The sequence below is a fragment of the Notothenia rossii genome, assembly GCF_949606895.1.
Source record: "Notothenia rossii genome assembly, chromosome: 5".
In the NCBI taxonomy this organism is placed as follows: Eukaryota; Metazoa; Chordata; class Actinopteri; order Perciformes; family Nototheniidae; genus Notothenia; species Notothenia rossii.
The window spans coordinates 6,081,761-6,106,600 of record NC_136903.1 but is presented as its reverse complement, the minus strand read 5'-3'; the positions used below and the strand labels follow the sequence as shown (position 1 = coordinate 6,106,600).

The window sequence follows — 24,840 nt, the reverse complement described above, 5'->3', positions numbered from 1 at the left end:
CAAGTGTGAAGGCTAATCTACCGGTTACAAATAAACACATCTTATTGATATTTCTTTCGAATATTTGCGGAGCCTTTGACATTAAGGCTGGGAGATAAGGTTACTGATCACTGTATTTGTGTAGTTAATTTGTTATTGGAACAGAACACTTTAAAGTAACTGTCCCAACCCTGCTCATCTCTTTAAGGCTTACTGTCTGTCCCTCTCACTCTCTCCCCCTCCTAAACTTCTATCTCTACCTGTCTCCTCCTCCTCCTCCTCCTCCTCCTCCTCCTCCTCCTCCTCCTCCTCCTCCTCCTCCTCCTCCTCCTCCTCCTCCCCAGCTCCACTGCTTGTGAGGGGGGCCTTCTCGATTTCCCTCCTGCCCAGAAAAATCAATATTGGGAGGCGGCCTGAAAGCCCTTTCACAGGAGTATTACAGCCCAGCCCGGCGCTCCGATAAGCCTCCTGTTACGATCTCTCGGGACGGGGCTGGCCAGGCCCGCGCTCCCCACCTGGGGGGGAAGCATTCTCCTCTGGCCGCAGGGAAGAGCGCCATAAAGGGCAAGACGTAGATCACAAGTCTATTGGTGTGGGCTATTAGTAACCTTAGAGCCCCTGAACTGTGACTAGGGTCCTGTGCTGATTCCCACACACACACTCAGAGACAGAGTGGGAGGGGACACACACAAAAAAAGACAGTTCATGACGATAAAGAGCTTTGTCATGCACTGAAGAGAGCGGAGAATGTGGGGTTTTCTGTTGTTAATGTATGTGCTAACACAGTGGAGCAGTGATCATTCACCTCGCCTGACGCCTTTTCCTGTCTTTACCTTTGATACCTGCCCTTCCTCAAAACAGTAACATATCTGTAAACACTCCCTGACGCACCCGGTAAAAATTCACACCCACAGTTTTCAATAGCGTGATAAACCGTGACACAAATGTGAGAAAAATGTGTACAAACCAAACAGCCAAATATTGAAATTATGACACATGCTGACACATGTTGATGCGATCGCTGAATGAGATTAAAAGTGTTTCAATTACATGTCGGCAGTTATACAAGTCCAATGTACTCATATTATCTGCTGGCATCCAATATTAATCCACCCAAAATATTTAATTTTTGAATGTACAAAGAATTTTGAGCTCAACTTTTACTAAATTACCCTGTTTTAGACTAAATTGTAATCAGTGGATTTTGAGCAAGAGGTAATCATGTCAGATACTTTGAATTGTGGTTTCTTATTCAGAAGACCAATATTTCTATGGTTGTACAGTTCACTTCACAGATCAGCTCAGTACTTTTAACATAGTGAGAAAAAAGACAAAAACACTCTCATGTGAATGAACTCCACCTGCTCTAACTCAAAGAGTGTGTTTATAGGTCCACATTACTAATAAGCTGTTTGAGAAATAATGCTTTGTACTGTATACACTTTATCTCTTTCAGCCAGGTTTAGCTCAAACCAAGCTATTTGCAGGACAAAACTAATCACAAGTATTGACACATGGGCCACATGCCCCAAAGTTTTGTGCAGTTTTTATACAAAACAACTTCCTTTTCATTCATAAGATATTTCTGTTTTATACATGAATGTTTGGGGAAAAGATACAAAGCCCTACGTGAGCAGTATGACGTTCTCTCATTGTGTTAAGTATCCATTAGCCTTCAAGCCGTTGGCTATCACTATTCAGATGCACACGTTGTTATTTCTGGACATGACGAACAGTTTAATCCCTTTCCACTGACTCCACTTGAACTGCTTTTTGTCAGTCAATTGTTTCTCTGAGCTGTTATCTAAACCAGAACATGTTGAAGTAACATGAGTAACAAAAAAAGAATTATGTCCAAGACAAAGCAGAAACACATTTTTAAAAAAAGAAGAAAAAACAAAACCCCTATTTGAACACATATCCAAGCAGCATTCATGGGCACATAAGGGACAAATCCATCAAGTGCATTCACACAAAGAGCCAAAACACTGTGGTCCAAGTTCAGTTGGCGCACAGTCACGAAAACAATAAAATATCAAATGATTTTCCTTCATCATTATGTGCAGCTGGGAGCCGTCTGAGGGGAGGAATGGGAAAATAGAAGCTCCTGGCTCTGAGGTATTATCCAAATCCCCAAATGCATGGGGTCCTGTCTGCTGTGCTGGAAACCCCCGGATCCACAAACTCAGAGAGAAGGGAAAGATCCAGCAGTTCAAGCATTTTCCTGCCATCAATGTTTCTACAACTGCACTGACACACCTTACTAATAAATCATTTGGTCTATTTTGTTTTACATTTTTGTCAGTTATTCTGCTGATATCAATCAAAGCTGAAGTTGTTTTGATTTTTGCTTCTAGGGTTTACTTGCCATTTTCCTCGTTCTGTTTCGTTGCCCTCCTGAACTCCATGAGAATCCGTAATCAGCTTCCTCTTATAGCACTAGGGGCAAAACTAAAGTCATGAAGCTGCGGTCGCTGCCAGGATGTAATTATTAAAGTGCAATTGAATGACTCATGGTCATGGGAGTGCCCTTTGAACCAATCATTTGTTCTGAGAGAGCCTTTAAACTGGAACGGCATGATGGAGGCAACCTGTGTGACCCTTAGAAACAGCTGATCCACATTTCGTCCTTATACTGTACATGTCGATGGCTGAGGTCAGTCGACTTCATCACGTCACACACGGCACTAAATGCATGCTTCTGTTCACAAAGATGCAATTACATATTCATTGTAACATGTCTATGAACAATGGACCTTTCAGTGCCTTCCTGTTGTTTCCTGATAGCAAAGGCCAAATCATAACATTGGTCAGTTTGACGTATGTCCTCCGCGTCCACTAAACAGTTGATAAACCAATTACATGGAAATCCCACAGCACTTGCAAAGTGATGAGATATATTGTGCCAAATAAGAAAGTCTTACAACTTTGCCTTTAGCTGTACAAGAAAAGAAACTGTGGCAGAAATGTTTTCTAAACAAAAACTTGGAGCAATGTATATCAAAATAGTTTGCAAAGTCACAGTGTTACAGTGGCAATAATAAACAAGTTTATCCTGACCAAAACTGCAATGCTTTTCAAAAAAATGTGAGAGTCAGAGGGTTAAGGAATTCAGGACACAAATGCAGTAAAAAAATAAAAAGAAGGGAAACAGGTTTATAGCAAGAAGTTAGCTTTATTAAAGCTGATAAACATGAAACTAATGGAAGCAAGTAAGGTGAAATATAACTTTGGAACACGAGTGTGTAATTGTTGCCAAAATGTATGTTTAATTCAACAAAATACATAGGCTCAAGAAGTGAGCCTTGTGGTACACCACACTTTTTGTTGTTAAAGAGAAATGTACACTATTTGTAAGTAAAAAAACACAATAATCAGTCTGGAAATGTCTTTAGAATAGTACAAATAAAAAGTATTTTCAAAATGCTACATTTCAGGGGAAAAAAAACACTTAGAAAGTTGATCGATGCTCCAACAATGGGCCAATCAGCTCTTTATAAGAATCCTGTTTAAATTGGCTGCTACCATAAAACTAAGCCGCTTTGTTTATAATCGATGGAACACGGGTATAGCAGAACCAGGAGGGCCCACAAGGAAAATCAAGTAACAGAGACAGGAAAATGATGACAGATGGAATCTAACCGGGGGAAACATTGACAAACCAACAGAAAACACAACGGTACACATATATGCACACAGGACTAAGCATAGAGACAAGACTCAGCTCCATAACAACCCTATTGCAAGTCTACAACTGTACTGTATTAGCAGGTAGGGTTAGGGTTTCCTATACAGAGGATGTAATTCTTGCGACAATTTATGTTTAATTCAACAAAATACACAGGCTCAAGAACTGAGCCTTGTGGTACACCACACTTTTTGACAATTATGTTAAAGAGAAATGTAACATTTTAGAAAGTGAAACACAATAATCTGTCTGGAAATGTCCTTATCATACTTAAAGTGTTTTCAAAATGCTACATTTCAGGGGAAAAAAAACAATAAGCATGGTGATTGATGGCCCTTCAGCTCTTTATAAGAGTCCTGTTTAGATTGGCTGCTTCCATAAAAGAAAGCCGTTTTCTTTATGACCTCAAACCTTTTGAAGAACAGGGTTAAAACATTTCACGTTCACGACACCTGCAGTGTAGCCTCCCAGGGCCAGACAACTGGCAGAAAGTTCAAAGGGATTTGAAACGTTTTATCAAAACACAAGATATATTTTCCCCAAATGCCTATTAAGCCCCAGATACACCGGCCAGTCACCTGAGAAGTCGCCGACGCCGACACCGACTGATGCGTCGCCGGACTCTGCTGCGTATTTGCCGACTTCGCGCACTGGATCACACCGCAAATCCGAGCCGAGCACGTATGAACTGCGTATGCGTGAGTGGCAATAACTCTCCTTACCAGCAGGCGGCGGTAGTGTGTATTCATCATTCAAAAGAGGCAACAACCGGAACAACCGGAAGACAGAGAAGAAGAACAGACTCCGTAATATAAACAAACAAAAAATAGCGTATTTGTTTCCATTTTCACTCTCGTCCATTGAAAACATGAACGAACAGGAGCTCTATAAACCGATGAGGTGAAATAGCCGTCCGTGTGTGTTCCATCTTCCATTTTAAATCATTTGTTTACCTCCCTCACTTCCGTTAACGCTTCTCATGCACTGATTCGCTAGCTGAACAGCCAATCAGTGTTATCCCTTTGTCCGACTTCCGGTGGTGTTCCCGACAAGAAAAGGCGTCAGGTCGGCAGAAAAGACCCGACGGTGCGGCGCACACCACTCCGAATAGGGCGTGCCCACGCTCATGTTCGGCCCGACTCCCATTTACTGCCGATTTCGGGCCGGTGTATCTGGGCCTTTAGGGTAAATCTGCGTGAAATGTTTTCTGAGAAATCTTTATAGCTCAAGATATATATTATTGATAAGCGATAAACCAAGTCATTTGACATTGTTACTTAAAGTTAAGTGCAGCTCTTTTAAAGCAACATATTCCATATTAATAAAGAAATATTGAGGATAGACCGTAAAACAAACAGGAACCATTATCCCAGAAGAAAAATAAAAGATTGATTGTATTGAAATTGGACCAGAACTTTAGAACATGAGGGATGTGTTCTTCATTCTTTCATGACAGAAAATAAAAATCAGTTAATAAAAACGAAATAAGGCTTCTGATACTGAACGTACTACATGTTGCATGAAACCAATAACACACTCAACTAAACAGAGAGATATTGGCCATGCCAAGCATTCCCTAATATATTGCTTTATTAAAGGATGGTCCTGAAGGACCTAAAAACACTTACAGTGTGTGTTTATACACTTCTTGGAGAGTTGAAACCTTCAGGGCGAGCAGCGAACGTGAAAGTGATTTATTGATGTGCAGGAGAGGAAATGTTTTCTTCTTTATCTTTGTAACAAAACACAAGATTATATGTTGTTTTTTCAAGCGGACAGAAGACCTTAAAAAGTATATCGTTGAGCTTTTCTTTGACATACGTTTTTCTCGGTCCTCTAACTAATGCTATGTGAGTTAAGAAGACTTTTTTTATTTATTTATTCTATACTAAATACATATACTGAACAACCCTTTTCTTCCTACAGCACTTTAGATGTATAATGTTATTAAAAAAATTACAAATCCTTTTAATTAAGTCCTACCATTACTGCATGTTAAAAAAAAGAACTTCCGTTTGAAATCAGGACAGCACTGGATCAACTAGTTCTGTATTTAAATGGTTACAAACAAGTAGTTGTACACTTGTAAATCTATTTCCAAGAGGCATGTGGGGCAGTCAGTACCTTTAGCCATTTTGCCTAAAGAAATGTTTAGTTCATGAGACCGTGTGTGTGTGGTTCTCCGCCAAACAAACATAACAACACACCAATAAATAATAGTTGGATACGTGTACTTTATTCATATCTCATATATGTTTCTTTACATTTATACAAAAATACAGAAAACAGAAGAGTTTTCACCCAGAATACCAACCGGGCAATAATTACATTTTGCTTTTTGGCACCCAGACTAATTTCCTGCCTAAAGCCATTTGATTCCCCCACTGAAGTGGGATGGATTGGATCACTCAAGCCCGAAAGCACTGTTCAGGATGCAGCTCTGCTCACTCTCAGACCACACGACTACTCACACAAGAACAGTATTTAAGGGCACTCCTTCTCTCAGCTAATGCATGTCATTGCTGTGTTTCTGACTTCCATGCAATATACATATGGACTATTTGTAGACAGGAAAATGGGAGACCATGTTTTTTTTTTCACAGCTTAGACCTGTTGCAGCTCATGATATTCATAGACTATGTAAAAAAAGCAACTTTTGACAGACTATACCTTGTTTGTTAGTATGGTTGTGGCTAGACCAACCTGTGTCTCTGTCAGAATACTGGGGACTGCATGTCATATAAAAGATAATTGTTGTAAAAGCCTCAGGTCTAGACTGCCATACATAAAATGCTTGACTATGGATCAAAAATGCACTTTTGAATAGTTGGATTTGAGATTAAAAAATAAACAGTATTTTACCGCACCACTGATTTGAGTGATTCTTTCTAAAAGTATTGTTTGGAAAGTTATTGTACGAGAACCAATGTGGTGTACTTTTTCTAACACAGAGTTCGATCTAAACTGCCATAGAGAATATGGCACGACAATGCTAATACACTTTTTTCAAAAATGCATTTTTGAATGAATACAAATGTCTTGCAGTTCAAAATAACAAACAATAGTCTATCACACCAAAGATATCCAGCTATTGATGACGGAAGGTACTGAATTGTATGAACACCAATGTGGTATACTTTTTTTCAAACACAGATTTAATTTTGCACAATATACTCCTCATTCTATAAGACAAGTTCCCATCAGATAGTCCCAGCAACAAGCAGAGGTACCAGTTGAACTCTCCTAAAGGTCACAATAGCTCAAATGTAACACGGGGTAGAGAAATGTCACAACCACTGATGTTTACTCTGAGTTTTATGCTGCTCTTTCAAAAAAAGTGTTTTCCACAGGGCACAGGTCAAGCCAACTAAACTGTCTGTTTATTTAAAATAGAAAGATTGGTGATTATATCTGTTATTTTGGGGAGAGGTTTTTAATCTGCACTGTAATGATCTCTCCACTTTCTGCTACCACACAGAAACATAGACAGGCTTTGGACATTTACACACAGGGTCAATCACACTAATCAAACAAGGCACAAAACCAATGGACAATGGTACAATGTAAGACCATAAACATGATAGAAAAACTAGATATGGAAACAGATGTTTGTGTCCGGCCACTTTGTCATAGTAAGTTATTCGCAGAAGGTCACAGCCAGCGTGCCCTGTTCACACTCCTACCACTTTGCTGATTGTCATTAACAATCTTAATCATTTAATCCATCTATTGACCTACTTTACATGAGCGAGGCTCTGCGTGGACAAACCATGCTGAGATGATTTAAAACTTGTTGCCTTTAACTCCTCTGAAAGAAAGCAGAGGGGCGTGGAGGGGCACATTGATTTAATATTGGAATGAACCTGAGGGCTTAGGCAATTACTATACAGTAGCTAGCAATTAACAACATCATGCCAACTGATTGGATTTGACTACCAGTTGTTTTTGCTCAGGGAGAAACAAATCGAAAACTCACAAAAGAAAAGTAATACCATTGTGCGACCGTTCAGTATGTGAAGGAGATGACAGTGCACTTCCTTTGACAGTGTATTATAGCGAACTTTAAGGCAAAACTGATTTTTAGGCCTTCATGAAATTCCCATGTGCCGATCTTTATGGATTGTGGAAATAACTAGTCTGTACATTTCATAAACAGTGGTATCGTCCTTCATTATTTCATAAGCATTTGAGTCTTGATAAATGCACTAACTAGCTTTGTCAGATTGTCTATAATAGGTTTGATTATGCAAGCACAACACTGATACTGGACAAAGGCAAAGTCAGTAAGAACAGATTAAACCATATGAAAGAACATTCTGAGCTAATGGGTTTGATTTGAGAGTATATTTGGTTGAGTTAAGTGAACAGTTTAACAATGTTATATTATATAAAGTTTTATATTCAGTCTTATTATTTTGTTTGTATTTTAAAGGCATTGTAGAGCAAGTATTTATTATTCGAGGCCCATCGTTGTCTTGCATGCGTCTATCACTACGTTCTAATTTTACCTTTTTAAAAAAAAACGAATCTGGAAGTCATCCCTGATACTCATTAGCTTGCAGATGTCAATGGTCTAAATGTAAGTTAGTCAAAGCAGCATATTTTGTACATATGTGTTTTGTTCTCCATGTACACACACAAGCTTCATCACCCAAGTCATATATACCGACAACATCATACGAGGAAATGTAACTTGTTGAAGAATGTGTTGAGTTTACGATGTGTTAGTATATAGATTGTTCTTTAAATGTGACCCAATAGTAGAGGTGCTCTTAACTGATAGCTTGAAACAGTTCAGTTGTATCAACAGCAGCAGTTCAGTGCTGCCACCAATAAATAAATACATCATACATCCCCATGGGTACCAGACAATGTGACTACACCTTGGAAATACACTTTAACATTATATTCTTTAGGAAAACCCGGACTAGGACGAATGAGTAGAGCTGTTGAAGATGTGGTTAAGTGTGACCGGAGGTAGTAACTCATGCCTCAGTGCTTAGAGGAGATAACCAGTGTCCGTCTCTCTCTGCTTTGCTGTTTGAAGATGGACTGGTGAGCCTTTAAAACACAGGCAGTCTTTAGCAACTTGCTGACGGGGGGGAACGTTTTCCCCCCCAGAGTTCATGATGCAGCAGGTTCTGATGGACGATTCGCAGGAACCCGTGGACCCAGTAGGGGTGTGGTCCAGGGGTTTCTCACTGCCAAAATCTCACTGTCTTTTTCAAAAGCATGGGGTAAATGCAGTCTTACAAGAAAGGCAAGCTTATCCACATGGTAGCAGGCATGGTTCATCCAGAAGCATCGTGTTCATTGCAGGTGTTAACCTGCAAGCGATAATCTGGAGAGCAGTCAAAATCCAGCCTTTTACCTTCGAGAACTATCTATGGAATTCAGCTTTGAGTATTTTTTTCGTCACCTTTGACACCACGAGGAGAAGATGATAGAGCCCTGTGGGAGGACACAGGTGGAGAGAGGTTGTAGAGCTCAGTGACAGGCAGTAATTAAAACAAGAATTTCTGTTTCACATGACACGAAGAATCTCACCAATTATGCTGGAGAACATCCAAGAGTAGAAGCGTTACACTATTTCAATGACGTTCAACATGTTTCTGTAAAAGGACGGAAAGAACAACATTAGAGAGTAAACTTCACTTCCTATACGGAATCAAATATGGATACACATTTAATTCATTTCTTGTTTTAAAAGCTACTTCCCTGTATGTCATTTTAATGTAATCTTAAATTGTATTACACTTGTTTGAATCTGTACTGTCCTGATTTTCGCTGTAATAAAGGTCCATCTTATCTTATCTTATATATATGGCTTTGCGGATATTTAGACCGTATTTTTCCGTGTGTTTTATCTCTCATGGTCAGAAGCTTTCACGAGCCAATCACATTTCGTATGCTTCGTTGTAATGATCGTGAAGGACTTAAAATAAAAGTTGAGCTTGTCAAGATAACATTTAATGTAATAAAGAGTTGAGTTCTATTTCAAGTGTTGAGAAGACCACAAAAAAACTTCAATTATTATGATTTGAACAGCCAAACCTATTTGCAGAGTTAACAGGCAGTAGGTCAGATAAAGGGGAATAGTTTCCTTTTGAACTTTTGCACTGTGAATTCGTGTCAGAGCGGAAAAACTGCTCACTTTTCTGATATTTCAGCATCTAGTGGAGGTGCAATAGCTTCTGTTCCTGAGAAGAGTCCAACTTCTCCAGGGTTCTGTTGAGGACCCTCCACGTTCCTCCGTGATCGGACCTGCATCAGGAAATCATTTTTACTACCAACGCTTCAAACTCAGTCCTAGCTGAAAGCAAGTTATATCAACAGTCATCTGCAGAAAGTTAAAAGACTGTGGCAAGCTGTCATAAAACTCAAGCTACAAAGCGGACAATAAAAAAGGCCATTAACAAACAATCCTATCTCTGGAGTGTCTCAGGGAGTGAAACAGCCAAATAGCTGGGGGTCAAAGGTCAGCTCACCTTCCACACAAGCAGGAATACGAAAGCTAGGAGTGGAATGAAGAGTAAGGATAAAAGGCTTTGCTCCAACACTCCAGGCATGTCGCCATGCTCTGAGAAAAGAGACAAAAAAAAACATCACTTTCAACTCTTTGGCTCTTCACACAGAGACTTTGTCACAGCTGATAAGCCTTGAATATAAGGGATTTCACCAGAACATTTCAGATAAGGGATTTCACCAGAACATTTCAGATAAGGGATTTCACCAGAACATTTCAGGTTTAAAATGTTGAAGGAATTTGGGGAACGTTGTAACTTCATTCCTTTGTTACTTTCAGAATCAGAATCAGAATACCTTTATTAGTCCCACAGAGGGAACATTTGCATCGTTACAGCAGGAAAGAGCCACAGACAGCTTAATGTTAAATATGTTTTTAAAAAAAAGTACTAAGTTATGATATAATACAAAATATAATACAAAAATTAAAGTAAAAAAAATACTTTTCAAAATACAAATCCTGCAACAGTTCTTAGGATTTAGCAGCCAGGTATATATCACACAGTTATTAATGGCATATGTATATAATAATGTATATATTGCACATAGCACATATTGCACATAGTTTGATGGTATTTAACAGCAGCAAGTTACACAATTTACAAAATGCAAAAAACACACCTTGTAACGCTTCTAAGGATTTAGCACCTAACTTTTAGTGTTTGTCTTTCATATTATTAATTCTGTCTGACGTCAGTTTACAATGGGCTTTTAGAGACCATTAATAACGTTTACAATAAATAACGTTTTTTTTAAGCATATCTACTCCTATGCTCATCTCCATTATTGATACATCCGGTATCTATCTATCTAGGTACAATACTTCCCTTGTCCACTTGATGTGCCCTCAAGGTTTTAAATGTCAACATCACCCTTGGTTACATCTCATTTTGTACCATCATTGGCTTCTAAAATAGTCACAATGGTAAATAAGATCAATGTGAAAACAGGGTGTCAAACTCTGCATAATGCATCATTCAAACATCAAACATAAATAACAATAAGTAGACATTCAAGTCGTGTCAAATGACCATTTAGTTGTAATCTGTGTATGCATGACACAAGAGCAGGCCATAAGCATGCATTATATAGTTGATCAGTTATTTTCCATTTCACACGTTTTTAGCAGAGCCTTTTTGAACAAATGTTACATCAAACATATTGAAAGGGGTTGAGCAAGATGCATAGTAAAAAGCCGGAGAAGATAAGATATGCGATATACAGTAAGTGATGATGATGATGAAATAGCCCTGCAGAGAAACATAAATCAAGTGCTATCAGTTTGTGGAAATGGGCTGACTTGCTAGAGAATGTTGCTGGCAAGCTGGCAAAAGTTTCCGCTTTTACACCCCAGCTGGGCTGATTTAGCAATCCGATCACACACCGGACACTTCTCAGAAATACCGACAGTTGCAAACTTACGTGGTCCGCAGCCTGTTTCACACACTGAGGCTTTACTGCTGGGTGGTGTTGATTCTGGGGGGGGGGGGGGGGGGGGGAGAAGAAGATGAGTTAGTTAGTTTGGAGTTATCATTGTCAGGTGACCACAAATTAACTCAACAGAGCCTTTTTTTTACCCCCTCTACCTCCCTCAAACACACACAAAAGATATAATCCAACCACTCTGGCAAAGAAAAGCCAATCGCTTGGGAAGATTGGAAGATTGCTCTGTAATCAACACGTACACAATCAGGTTTCGGGCCTTTTCTTCCTTTTCACATGTGCTACCTGGGGACACCTTCCCTCAGTGCTGTGACTCAGCCGGGCCTCAATGGGCCGTCTACGCACTGAGACCGTTCTGAGTTTTTATCTTGCAAAGTTCTTGTGAAGAAATAATGGTTCCTGGATTAAAAGCTTCTCAAAACGGCCACAAGAGATCTGTCCTAAATAGAGCCTGTTCACAATTGTTCAAAGAGGGTGGTGAGGGTTTTACAAGCAAAAGTGAACTTGTGACTGGAATGTAAATCCGGAGAACGGCTAAGAAAATGTGTGTGGGGTGTGCCCTAAATTGTCAATTGCTGTTCTCTACAATTAAACAATTAAAACCCTGAAAGAGCTGGTAAATACACAACATAGAAACACATGTTTACTCACTTATCACTGGCAGTATGTCAGTTTTGAATCAACATGCAATATCGTTGACGAGACGAAAATGTAGTTTACTAAATAAAAACTATGCCAGAATCTCTCTTTACTTTCGTTGACGAAAAATTAGGCGATGAAATATTATCAAAGATAACGTTACATCTCTGATAGTCAGTTTTTCTCTCAGCAGTTCCATTTCCGGTGCCGCGGCTTGGCAGCAGCTGTGCGTCTGTGCTGCGCGCGGCGGTACATTTGAATTACACCGGGCCAGCAGCATACTGTGAACTGTCAGGAAGACTCGGGTCTGACCGGTCTAACTCATGGTCTAACTCCCAACCCCCAGTCCGCGGACCGGTACCGGGACGCGGAGGTGTTACTGCCGGGCCGCGAAATAGCTGTGAGTTTATCGTAATATTTGCAGAATTATAAATATGTAAAAAAAATTATCATAATAAATATTTAATTTTCGCACCTATACCAGTCATATTATTTCATCAAGTAGCCTAGTTAATCTTTCACCAGAAAACAGTTGAAAATGGCTTTTATGATGTTCCGAGGGATTCGGCGGCTCAGCCTGGTGTCAGCCTCTCGTGCGCACGAGAAAGTTACCGGTGCGCCAAGTAGGAAGAGGAGCACACAGGAGACAACCGTTTAATTTCAGACTGTTATGTTTATTTGGGGAAATGGCAGTGCCCACATTATTTGAGATATATTTCAAACTCGGACTTCATTTTAAGGACATGTCGGTCAGGGGTGTAGAGCTATTTGTTTAAGCACCGGATTGGCAAAACAGGAGAGTAAACCAGTCTGCCTTCATCTATGAATTCATGTCCGGGACTCTCACGGTATCTGCTGCCCACAGCTGTTTTACAGAAGGAAAACCTCCTTCACTTCATGAAATGGCTGCAGAATCAGGAGGCAGCGGGACGTAACTCCGACTCTGAGAAGTGCAGCACCAGCGCGCCGAGAGCTGTGCCTTTTTACGCACCGCCTTCGCTCTGTTTACCTTCATCAGAACAGTGAGTGACTGCAGGCTGCTACGTGTTAACCACACACACCTCTTCACACATCTCTACACACATTGAACTGCCCGATTACTCCCCCTTTTATTAGTTTTATGAAGGAGATGTCCAGTCACCAAGGCGCATGATGTGTATGTGCTCTGCTCAGCTCAGCTCTGTGTGTTCGTGTCTGTCCGACACCGGCATTTGTTTTCAAACGACCATGAACAGCAATTTACACACATCTGGCTAACTCCATAGGTAGCAATGCGGGTGTTCCCAAAATGAATGAGTTTAATCTTAATCTCGATGTAGTGCTAAATGCTGTCGAGCGTGCACCGGAACGAACGTCACTATCATAATATCTTCTGAAAACAAATGCCAGTGTCACAAAGACACACACACACACACACACACACACACACACACACACACACACACACACACACACACACACACACACACACACACACACACACACACACACACACACACACACACACATACACACACATACATACACACACACACACACACACACACACACACACACACACACATACACACACACACACACACACACACACACACACACACACACACATACACACACACACACACACACACACACACACACACACACATACACACACACACACACACACACACACACACACACACACACACACACACACACACACACACACACACACACACATACATACACACGCACACCCTGGCGACCGGACATCTCCTTAATAATGCGCCTTCTCCTGGTTTCCCCAGCATTCACTGGATTATCCGTAAATCATACAAACCAAACCAAAACGTTGATGTATCTGTTTTCCCGTTTTGGTTTAAAAACTGAATAACGTCGGTTTTTTGGTTTTCCGTTTTTCCGAAAAACCAAAAAACGACACCGGTTCTTTTTTAAACGTTGTTAATATGTTTTGTATGCATATTGTTATAGTATTTGTTCAGGCTGTTACATACAATTAGCGTCTATTGCTACCTGCTGGTGGTGAGTAAATATTAAAATCAGTTAAAATTGACAACCGGTCCGCGATTTTTTTTTAATGTATCTGCCGGTCCTTGGCACAATAACGGTTGGGAACCCCTGGTCTAACTAACCTTATTTAACAGAAAATAAAATGGCAACAACAGGACTTGGGAGCAGTGGTCGCGTTCATAGATATATATAAACACTTTATATTTTGTGATTATATATACCTATGGTCACGTTAACCGAATAAAAAAATTGCTGACGAAATTAACTCTAGATGTTTATCACTCAATGAAAGCTTTACTCTTGCAGCTGCACTGTAAATGTCGATGTTGTTCTGGTATGGATGCTATAAAATGTTAAGCAAGGATCGTCTAAGGTTTTAAAACACACACACAATATGTCTTGTTGGCAGTCATGTAGGTGATCATATCCTTCTCCTGGCAGGATCATTGGCCAGCTTCCATCTGAACTGTCAAGCCGACTGTCAATGGCAACACACCTTGGAGATGTTCTTAGAAGTGAGATCATTATAAATGAAGCAGTCTTATCACAAAACGGGGCTGCATCCCATCTGACACTACGTAAATGCACTTTTCTTGCCAAACTAAATGTGTAAGTCTCAAATACAAACATTAAGGAGACACTCAAGAGACTTCTAACTGAACTGACTGTTGGATCCATTGCAAGTCTTCAAGATTTATTGTAGTATCCTGTGGTTTAAACATTACACACCAGATGGTATCGACATTAGTGCTCAGCGTCCTGTACATTTTTGGGATCATGCAACAAAACCAACTTCAAATGAATTGGTTAACGCCTGAGATGCATCAGAGCTTTTATTTCCAAGAGGGGGAAATCACAGCTGTATCTTATTTTTGTTCCCATAGTATGTGGGATTTTCTTTCCGAGTCAATAAACTTGTCTCAGACAATTTGAGCGCCCTTTGCTCAGAGAAAAGAACATTCTGCCTAGTTTTCCCACCAATTTGAAGAGAATTGCAGCATCTAGAACTCACAGCAGGCAGTTGTAAAATGCGATGTGCTCCATTGTGCGAGTAAATCACTCATTGAAATAAATAAATGAGTGGACATAATAGGCCGATCGTTATGAAAAAGGCACCTGCAGTTTAAAATGGCACCTGCAACAAACATGCTCTCCAAACAATGGAATAAGCAACAGTTCTACACTCAAATCAACCAATCCATTGAGCCATAAACATTGCAACAAGGCAAAAAAAGGATTGCAGTTAATGGATTTTTCATTACATATTTTTGGTGGCATTGCTTACTTTGTCCAAATACTGTTTTTTATCATGGATTTTGAAATCAAAAGAACCTAACATTGATGGATTTTGGTATTTGTCCTATATAAACACCAAAAGTGACGGTAATCAGTCTTTTGTTACGCTTTTTTAGTCATTGCAACTTTTTAAAGAGCTTTACAAAACAAGTCATTGACAAATGAAAGGCAGAGCTACCATACAAGGAGCCCCTGGCCCTCATCAGGCAATACATATTCTCACTCACTGAACCCAAATCACTCCCAATGTGCCATTGATTTGCATTTTGCCTTCATTTGGTATCCTGTATAATTCAGGGGTGTCAAACTCAAGGCCCGGGGGCCAAATCCGGCCCGTGACTTCATTTTTTGTGGCCACACAAGAGCTTGCAAAGAATATTATATGTTCATTATACGTGTACATGATGATTTACAGAAGCACGTTGCCCATGAACTACATGTCCCACAATGCATCTCAAATTAGACTTTTTTTCTCAGAATTTGATTTTTTTCTTCTAAATATGCCTTTTTTCTCAGAATGTGCCCTTTTATCAGAATTTGACTCTGTTTTTTAAATGTCACTTCTTTTTTTCAAAATGTCACTTCTTTTTTTTTAAATGTAATTACTTTTTCTTCTTTTGATTTTGACTTTTTTTTTCCAGAATGTGGCTTTTCTTTTAAAATCATTTTGTGGCATTCTCACTGAAGAGACTTGCAATTATTTGCCCCAGACTTCTGCTTTCAGACGTAGTTAATTATGAAGTTATTACCCTATCCAATAATAATCCAATGCAGAGGCTTATTTTATAGATATATATTTATATATGTATTTTTATATGGTCTTAAAGTTACAACCGGCCCTTTGAGTGCAGCCATGATGCTGATGTGGCCCGCGATGAAATTGAGTTTGACACCCCTGCTGTAGATGCTTCAACAACAAATCAATTGTCATAAATGTTAAACCTTCAGTCGTCTTAAACCAATCAATTACTCACCCTAACATTTGAGCACTAAGAAACAGTATTATTATCAACAGTGGCTTTTTTTAGGAGATTATCTGCGCTGACTGATTTCGTCCTGTACTCTCAACAATGATCTTAGGGATCTTCTTCATCATCATAACCAACAGATAATCACATAATACTTCGCTTTTTTCTTGCTTGACTTTTTACAAAACATTTTGTATCTTATGGTAAAAAAGCGGATATTTGTCGATAATTGACTAAAACAAATGATAATTATTGATGATTGACTTTCTAACCAGATGCAAAATACCATCTCAAACACATCAATCAGTCCATATATAATAAATGTTCACCTCTATATGTTTCTGTTGTTGTTACTGGGTATGGTGTTGTGGGACAGGGGGGCGGATCACAGTCATCTGAATCTTCTTTATTCTGTGCAGCTATAAGGAAGTCTTTGACAAAATCAAAGTATCGCGCGGTCTGCCACCACTCTTTCCTGTAATGGCACTCAAAATCATACATGATCAGCTCCTGGAAAAACAAAAGACACACAGTTTAGATTCATGTTTCTCTTGAGGCAGACAAGTTGGGAGGGTAAACTGGGCTTTAAAACTTGAATCTATAACATGACTTCATTTATTGAATTCATAATTAAACACTTAAACTATTGTCTTATCAGAAACAAGGGTCTTTTTTGTATGTTTTATTGGACACATTCAGTAGCTCTATGATAAACATCGAAATGCACTCACCACGGACCCCATGTTGAGCCGCAGTTCTTGCAGCATTTGGATGAATATACTAATATCTCTTCTGTTCGATGAAATGTTTCCAAACTTATGTGCTAAATCTTGTAAACTCTCCTCCAAGTAGTAGACGTTTAATTGCACCCAACACATCCCTGCCTAAAAGAAAAGAGCAGACAAATTGCATTAAATTAGAGGATTATAGAAGTTAGTATTTTAGTTAACTGAATACTGAATTACCAAAAGCAACACTAACATAATCCTCCCATTCAGATGTCACTTTCACAGCTAAGACTGCACTTAATACACTATTTACATTGTACAATAGTTATTGGGTCAGCCAAAGTTTGGCATGGAGGTGTAGCAGAGGAAAAGGTATCCAACCGGTTCTTGCTTGTGAGAGCACGTATGTGAACACGTGTTAAAGAGACGTATCAGTTTGAGTAATGGTAGGGACATCGGCTCACTTACAAAGACTTCCACTCAAAAATAAAGGGCCGTGTGTATGTGCTGAGTTTCCAATCCAATCCAATCCAACTTTATTTATATAGCACTTTAAAAACGTTCAGACCAAAGTGCTGTACAAAGAGATAAGTTCACAAAACATAAAATAAATACATTTAAAATAAAAGATACAAACCAGAATAAACGTAATAATGAAAAATAAAAATAAAAACAGCCATATAATAAAAAACCACTGAAAGCAAATAAAAGCAACAATCTACTTGTTTCCGAATGCTAAGGAGAAGAGGTGGGTTTTAAGACAGGATTTAAAAACAGACAGTGTGGGAGTCTGATTAGCGAGGGTTTCACACAACATCGTTTATTAGACCTTGGTAATTACACCTCAATATACTATTCCATAAGATCCAGTGTTGGAAGAAACCATAATATCTTACCTCTTCTTTTGGAATGTAGTGTACAGGAATTTTGTAATCTTTAGGAATATTTTGTCTCTGTAAATAGAAAAAGTACGAAAACATTATTGCATTTCGATCCTACAAAATATCAACGCAGCTCATTTACAAACAGCAAACTCACAATATTGTGCATCATGTGGACAACAAGTTACTAAATTATTTGCCAATACGTCCAGTTCTTTGTGTGCGTTCACATGCTCTAGACAGGTAGAGGTTCTGTTTTGGTTGACAAGATGTTTTTTGAGCGAATGCCAGACGAATTGGTGAACTAGGCGGTAGGGTTGGGTGGGTTCAAAGGTCCGGCCCAGGCAAGGAAAGAATATAACTTATAACATTATACAGTATATTCTCCCAGACACAGAATGGGTTGAGTAAAGGAATTTGTGATATGATTTCACCGTATAACAGTTATTGATTGTATGGTAAAGAGTTGGTCCACAATAAACATTATTAGGCTGAGGTTAGGGTTAGGGTTATTTAGAAATGTTTAAATTACAATATTGTCCTTACCAAAACAGAGAGTCTCGAGATGTCATCTGTCACTGGGTTGACGTCAAACCTAGTTGAATGTACCCCAAGAGTGACGAACAGCAGTAAATGGACACAGACACGTATCCAAATCTGAAGGTCAAAAGAGACAAACACAAGACGTTTTGGAAATTAGTTACATCTTCTACACATAGGAACAAAAACAACATGATATTTGTGTTAGATCGATAGATAACAGTCAACGTATTGTTACGGGCAGGTTAACTGAGGACAGTTCCTCTGAACCAGTCCCATGGTAACAATGCAACTCACTGCTGATATGATATGCTGAAACCATCTATTTTAGTTCAGCGAGTCAGAAATAAACACTGAGACACTGTGAAGACATTTTACAGACATTTCACAAGGGCTCACAGCAGTGTTGCAAAGAAGACGGCAAATCATCAGTTTGGTCTAGATGTGTTTTCCATTACTTTATTTAGTCTCACGTTTGAATAGAAATACTCTAAATGAACCTGATAAACCAATAAGATGATGCAAGGTAGAGTTTATAATCCAAGCAACATATTCAAAATATAAAAAAACGTACTATTGGCATAAATGCAAACCCACTGAAAGTTGAGTTTTTGTACACGTTTGTGCCTGTTTTAAGTGAAAGCCACACATGCCTCATTCTTGAGGTTGAAACTTTTGACTTCTTGATGCAAAAGTCAACCAATAGAAGTTTTGAATGTACCAGCGAAGAAGAGCCAATAAGCCCTTTTCAAAGCAGACATTTTGACATGTCATAGCAGAAATAAAGTTGTACTTGCCAGTGTGACGGTGAGCTAACACGAACAATACAAGAAATCAAAGATGCCAACTAGAGTTCATTCGACTATTTTCCCCTCTACCTCTCCTTTGTGTGACATTTCGAAAATGGCTTCTATGGAAAGGCTTTTTTGTTTTGATCAGAAGCGCCCGATGTCTTTCTGGTTCGTTTGGTTTGTTTGAATAAAGTAGACCTGGGCTCATTTTTAAGTTAGGTACATCAGTAGGATCATTTTACCATTGATCACATTTGTATGCAATGTTGATTATTTAATTTTTATAAAACGGACAAGTCAAATCAAGCAATCTGATTGGTTCTTAGCCGTGATATACTGAGCGTATACCACGGGTAGAATTGTAAGTTACTTTTCACAACAAGTCAGTATCCCTCCGCGTCTGAGAAAAACAGTATACCTTTGGGCTGAAAAGCAAACTGCCTGCTTCGCGTCGGGCCGAACCACGCCCCTTAGCTGTGATATAATGAGCATATACCACGGCCTATCGTGAGCTATTGCTTAATTGAATGATAGCTAGTTCGATATTCCATGCAAAGTAATTCCTTTCAGTAATTGTAAAATGTGATATTCTTGATTCAGGCAACATTTATTTTGAGTTAACAAAGTGTCTTTTCATACAGATGACAGAAGTGTAGCAGCTTTCAGTGTATTAAAACTGATCGGACCAACATTTCCCAACAAAAACAAGTGAGCTGTCTCTACTTCCTCATTGCACTGCAGAATTAAATTATTTGGGCTTTGAATCTGTCTTCAGTTGCCGTACTGCACCTGGCTCTCGGCCAATATTAAGGCCGTGAGAAAAAGTAGACTTTGTATAACTGACGTCTTCAACAGTTGATGGTGTTGTAACATGCAGGTTATTCTATATCAAACATATCATCAAGATTAAGATGTCAAGACCTGATAATCATGATGAATTTAATGGCACAATCTTTTTGATCAACAGGATTCCTCACTGACAGAATATGACGAGATCTGTCAACGATTGGATGTCTTAGCTAATGAGGTAGGTGTGCGAATGACACATTATTTGTCATAGTCAATAAGCAAATTAGTATTGATACGAACAGTCATTTCTTTGTCATTATTTGTTATAAAATTCAAGCTTATGCAAGTCGGCACCAAACTGTCAGAGGCTGTTGTCGTGACTATACAGAATTAACATCGAGCTAAAAACACTTCAACCAAGACCACAAAAAAACCAACGACACACCATAATCCAAACAGAAAACAGCCTTTAGCTAAATAAGTGTGGTACTTCTGATACGTTGTTTAATTGTTAAACTTTTAGTTGGTTCATGGTGTGTGTTTGCAATCATTAGAGGGGTTCAGGTGACAGCTACATGTTAGAAAAAGATGCAACAGAATTTAAAAAGTGCTCTCACTGATTTATGCGTCTTGCAGGCAGTTTGCTCGTCATGGCCTAAGGGAGTTGCATTAGCTTTGGTTTCTGCAACAGTTGCCATTCATTTGGCTGACCTCCTACCTCTTCTCTTTGCAAGTCTGACCATATTACGCAACAGAGCCTCAACTCTCTATGTTATAGAGATTAGGGCCGGGAAAACTATGCAGCACCTTTGATGTCAACCTCCCTTTTGGCAAATAAAGCTTAAGGGTTGCACAAAGAGGGATACACATATCGAGCTGAGCCATGTTTCATATTCAGGCACTTCAACCAGTATGACAGGATTTTGTTCAGTAGTTTATTTAAGCGAGGTTTGATGACCTGCTCTTTTACAACAGCTTGTTGCCTCTTATTCACAGTTACATCCATACTTTTGCTATCTACACTTTCCCTGCCAGTTTGGCCATTAAGATCGTCATTTTTCAAATCTTCAAGGCAGAGTCCACCGCCCACAGTCCTCCTGTCACTATATATTTGTCATACGGAGCCACAACAGGAAGAGAATGGAACAATGATCCATCAACAGCAGGAAAGGCCAAAGGGAAGCGGCATGTTAAGCACAGATGGGATGCAATTCAATTCAAATCGAATCGTCTCTCAATGGCAGACAGGGACAAGCAATGCTTTAGGAGAGATTAGACAAAAACAAATTGTAAAGGATGCAGTAAACACCGGTGCAAGTAATCATTTAAAAAGTTGTTCAGCAAGTTCAAACTTGACTCCCGAGAACACGGCCAAATCTTAGATTTCACTTCTTTCTTCAGCTTCAATGAAAATCATGCACATAATGCAAATGTCAGACAAAATACACAATGTTGTGTTTGTCTTCTCCAGAACATTTGTAGCGCTTTGAGCCGACATATGTATCAAAGAACTTCCAGATGTGACCAGTCACGAAGAATCTCCAATCATATCCAAACTCAATAATAGTTTTTGAGTGGTATGATCTACTGCAATTACTCTTGAAATGTTCTCTACGCCAAAGGCACATTTGTGTTTGATACTTAAACTGAATGAATGAGAAACAAACCTGTTTTATTGTAGCACATGCCTCTTCACAACTGTGCTGTATCAAAAATAGATGCATGAAAGCCTAAAGGACTTAATTAACCCATGTGGTTTCTCCATGTGATCTGACTCAAGTTTTTTTTCAGAAATGTCAGATCCACATTGCTTCATCTACAAGACATGTTTACTGTATCTGGTTTCAATGAATGGGAATTTCACTCAACACCTTATCCGGCACTACCCTGTTTCTTGCCTGTGAAGTTTGTTTAAGGAATAGTTCAGTAAGTGCCACTAATTCCTTAAACAAACATCTGAAAGCAAATGATATGATATTCAGTTTAGAGCGGCTGGAAAATCATAACAAAATCATATCACGCCAATTTGGTTTTGACAGTTGTGAGTATGTTCCTTTTATGATTTTCCCTTTCTTTGAATAATAATAATAATAATAATACATTTTATTTGTATTGCACTTTACATTTGAAACAAACCTCAAAGTGCTACAGTACATAATAAAAAAAGATAAAGAAAACCATTTGCAAGAGTCAAAATATATAAACAGGTTAAAAAACAAGTTTAAAAACAAGGAAGTGACTCGGAAGACATGTGCTACCAAGCAAGCATCCTTGAATCAGCCTTGATTGATCGCACCTGGTCGCCGAGCCAGAGGCCATTTCTCAATCTCGAGGATACTGTCTTCCAAGCCAATATTTCAAGTATGCTACGTCATCGAGTGCCGCCGAAGGACTGTTCCAATCTCCAGCATACTTGTAATTCCACCGAGGCCGCGTCCTTGGTTTGGGGGAAATTTCGAGGCTGCACATGGGTAGACTTCGCGTCCTTCAAATCCCCACAATGCTTTGCGCACGGACCAATTTCCCCAAATCTGTGGCGGAAAATGTAAGGCGGGGCCTCTCATATGACGCACACTTGCACACTTGCTAGCCTGTTCCACTCTTCGTTTTCCGAATGCCAGGAAGGATTCTTGCCTCGCTTCTGAAGGAAGTGACTCGGAAGACATGTGCTACCAAGCAAGCATCCTCGCGATTGAGAAACGGCCAGAGTCTCTCTGTTGGAGGATTTGTTTGGAGAGCAGCTACCTTATTTATGCTTTGGTTTACCTTTAACTTAGTTTAGCATTCAACACCTCGCACCACACCATGTTCACACACCCACACCTTCACTACTGATTTTTACTGACTAACCCACCCCATTGTGGTAGCTCCTTAGTTAAGTTGAGTTTGTTTTAATAAATATATCCTTATATCGTCTCCATTCCACGTTATGGCCAAGAGCCAGGCCACGACACAGAATCTAGTGAAGAAAGGTTCCTGTCATCTTGAAACACCGCGGTAAACCAACGAGGAAGAGACTTGAGAAAACTACCGCTCACTTAATTTACAGCGTGTGCTTGCTATGACATTAACATGTTACTTCCACAACGCTAGCCTTCATCTGTCTTCTCTCACTTGCAAGAAAAACGCTCAACGAAACCACAACTAATCTCTTAACAGGAAACCATAGATTGTTCCCTGAACATGTGTTGAGAGTATGTACATTAGAGGAAAGCCAGTAAAGGGAAACATGCACACTTCATGCTGTGCGCGGAGCAGCTGTGAGTTGCTAGCTGAGCTTATGGTTGCCACTTACTGACATTATTCGTTTATAACTTATGGTCATCCCCGTGGTTTTTTCTTGAGAGAGCAAGTAAGGCCAAGTAAACACAGCAGTATACACAGCAGGATGTGATTTGTGAGTGATTACAGCGGTATCGACTGACGTTCCCCAGTTCTTTATGAGACCGATTCACGGACCATTAAACAAGCCAGCTGAACGCAACTAATGTTAGATGAACCGCAAGTTCTGACGTCGAGCGGGAGCTTAACATTTCACTGCTTTTGGTGTTGAAAAGTTATTAAAAAAACATAAACAGCTTATCATAAAATGTTGTGGACAGGTGGAGCTTAGGGAATAGAGCTACTCATAAAATTTGATTATGGTCCGGATTAAACACTTCCTGCCTTTTTACTTCACGTCCGGTCTCTGCTCGTGCAGCATTGGTGCAGTTCTACAATATTTAATATTTAATTGTACGTTTATTCAATGTATCAATTAGGCTAGGTTTGGCCATACAACAAATATCAAACATCACAATACCTTTGAACAAATAATTCAATTTTAAAACTGCGACTATATTGTAGGGTAAATTAATTATGCTTGCTCAAACATTTTTGAAAAAGGTTTTTGTCGACTAAAGAATAAATGTCTAGTGCATCCCGAAAATGACATCACTAATGCAATGCCGCCTTTAAAACCAGGTAACATATTATTATTATTATTACGATGGTTTTGGGTAAGGTGGGTTAAACACAAATCTAATATGATCATAAATAACGTATTGCGATATCAATTTAATACAGATATATATTGCCCCAACCTAGCACTTATACACCAAAGCAAAGTCCTTGATGTCAAATCCTACTTGGCAACAAACTATATTCTGGTAATGCTCAATTACAGACACAGTACATTTAATTGTCTGCTCCAGGGCAAAACTGTCCTCTAGGTTTTATGGAAATCCGTTCATTCAACATCTTATTGAAGTTTTTTTAACTAAGGCTTAAAACTGTAACTGTTTCATTTAGAAAATTGAATTTCATTACACTTCTCCAGATGTATCATTTCTAACTTTCGTTTGGTGTTACAAACCAGAGAGCAGACCTTTAACCAAGTGTTTCACACAACAACATCTGTGAACTCCACACTTCCTGCAGACCTTTGGCTATCACAGTATTGAGCTGTTTAGATGGCTCCCGTTGGACTTTGTAAAACTTCCTCCTATCATGTAAAACAGCTCGTTGTCATGGTTCCCATACCATCATGTATTATTGATTGTTTCGGGAAGCTTTCTGCTG

The 24,840-nt window shown here is 39.3% G+C and overlaps 1 protein-coding gene across 1 annotated transcript in view; it reads right to left on the bottom strand.

The window, feature by feature from the left end:
- Positions 1-5,881: 5,881 nt before the first annotated feature.
- The window catches only part of kitlga (kit ligand a), a 33,709-nt gene continuing 14,750 nt past the window's right edge, over positions 5,882-24,840 (bottom strand). The window contains exons 2-10 of the mRNA XM_079679866.1: positions 18,707-18,817; positions 18,176-18,232; positions 17,283-17,435; positions 16,881-17,061; positions 11,615-11,668; positions 10,156-10,247; positions 9,822-9,931; positions 9,215-9,279; positions 5,882-9,118 (exon numbers count right to left, since the gene is read on the bottom strand). Of these exons, the coding sequence (XP_079535992.1) occupies positions 9,249-9,279; positions 9,822-9,931; positions 10,156-10,247; positions 11,615-11,668; positions 16,881-17,061; positions 17,283-17,435; positions 18,176-18,232; positions 18,707-18,817 (789 nt within the window). The 3' untranslated portion in view covers positions 5,882-9,118; positions 9,215-9,248. The remainder of the gene's footprint in view (positions 9,119-9,214; positions 9,280-9,821; positions 9,932-10,155; positions 10,248-11,614; positions 11,669-16,880; positions 17,062-17,282; positions 17,436-18,175; positions 18,233-18,706; positions 18,818-24,840) is intronic.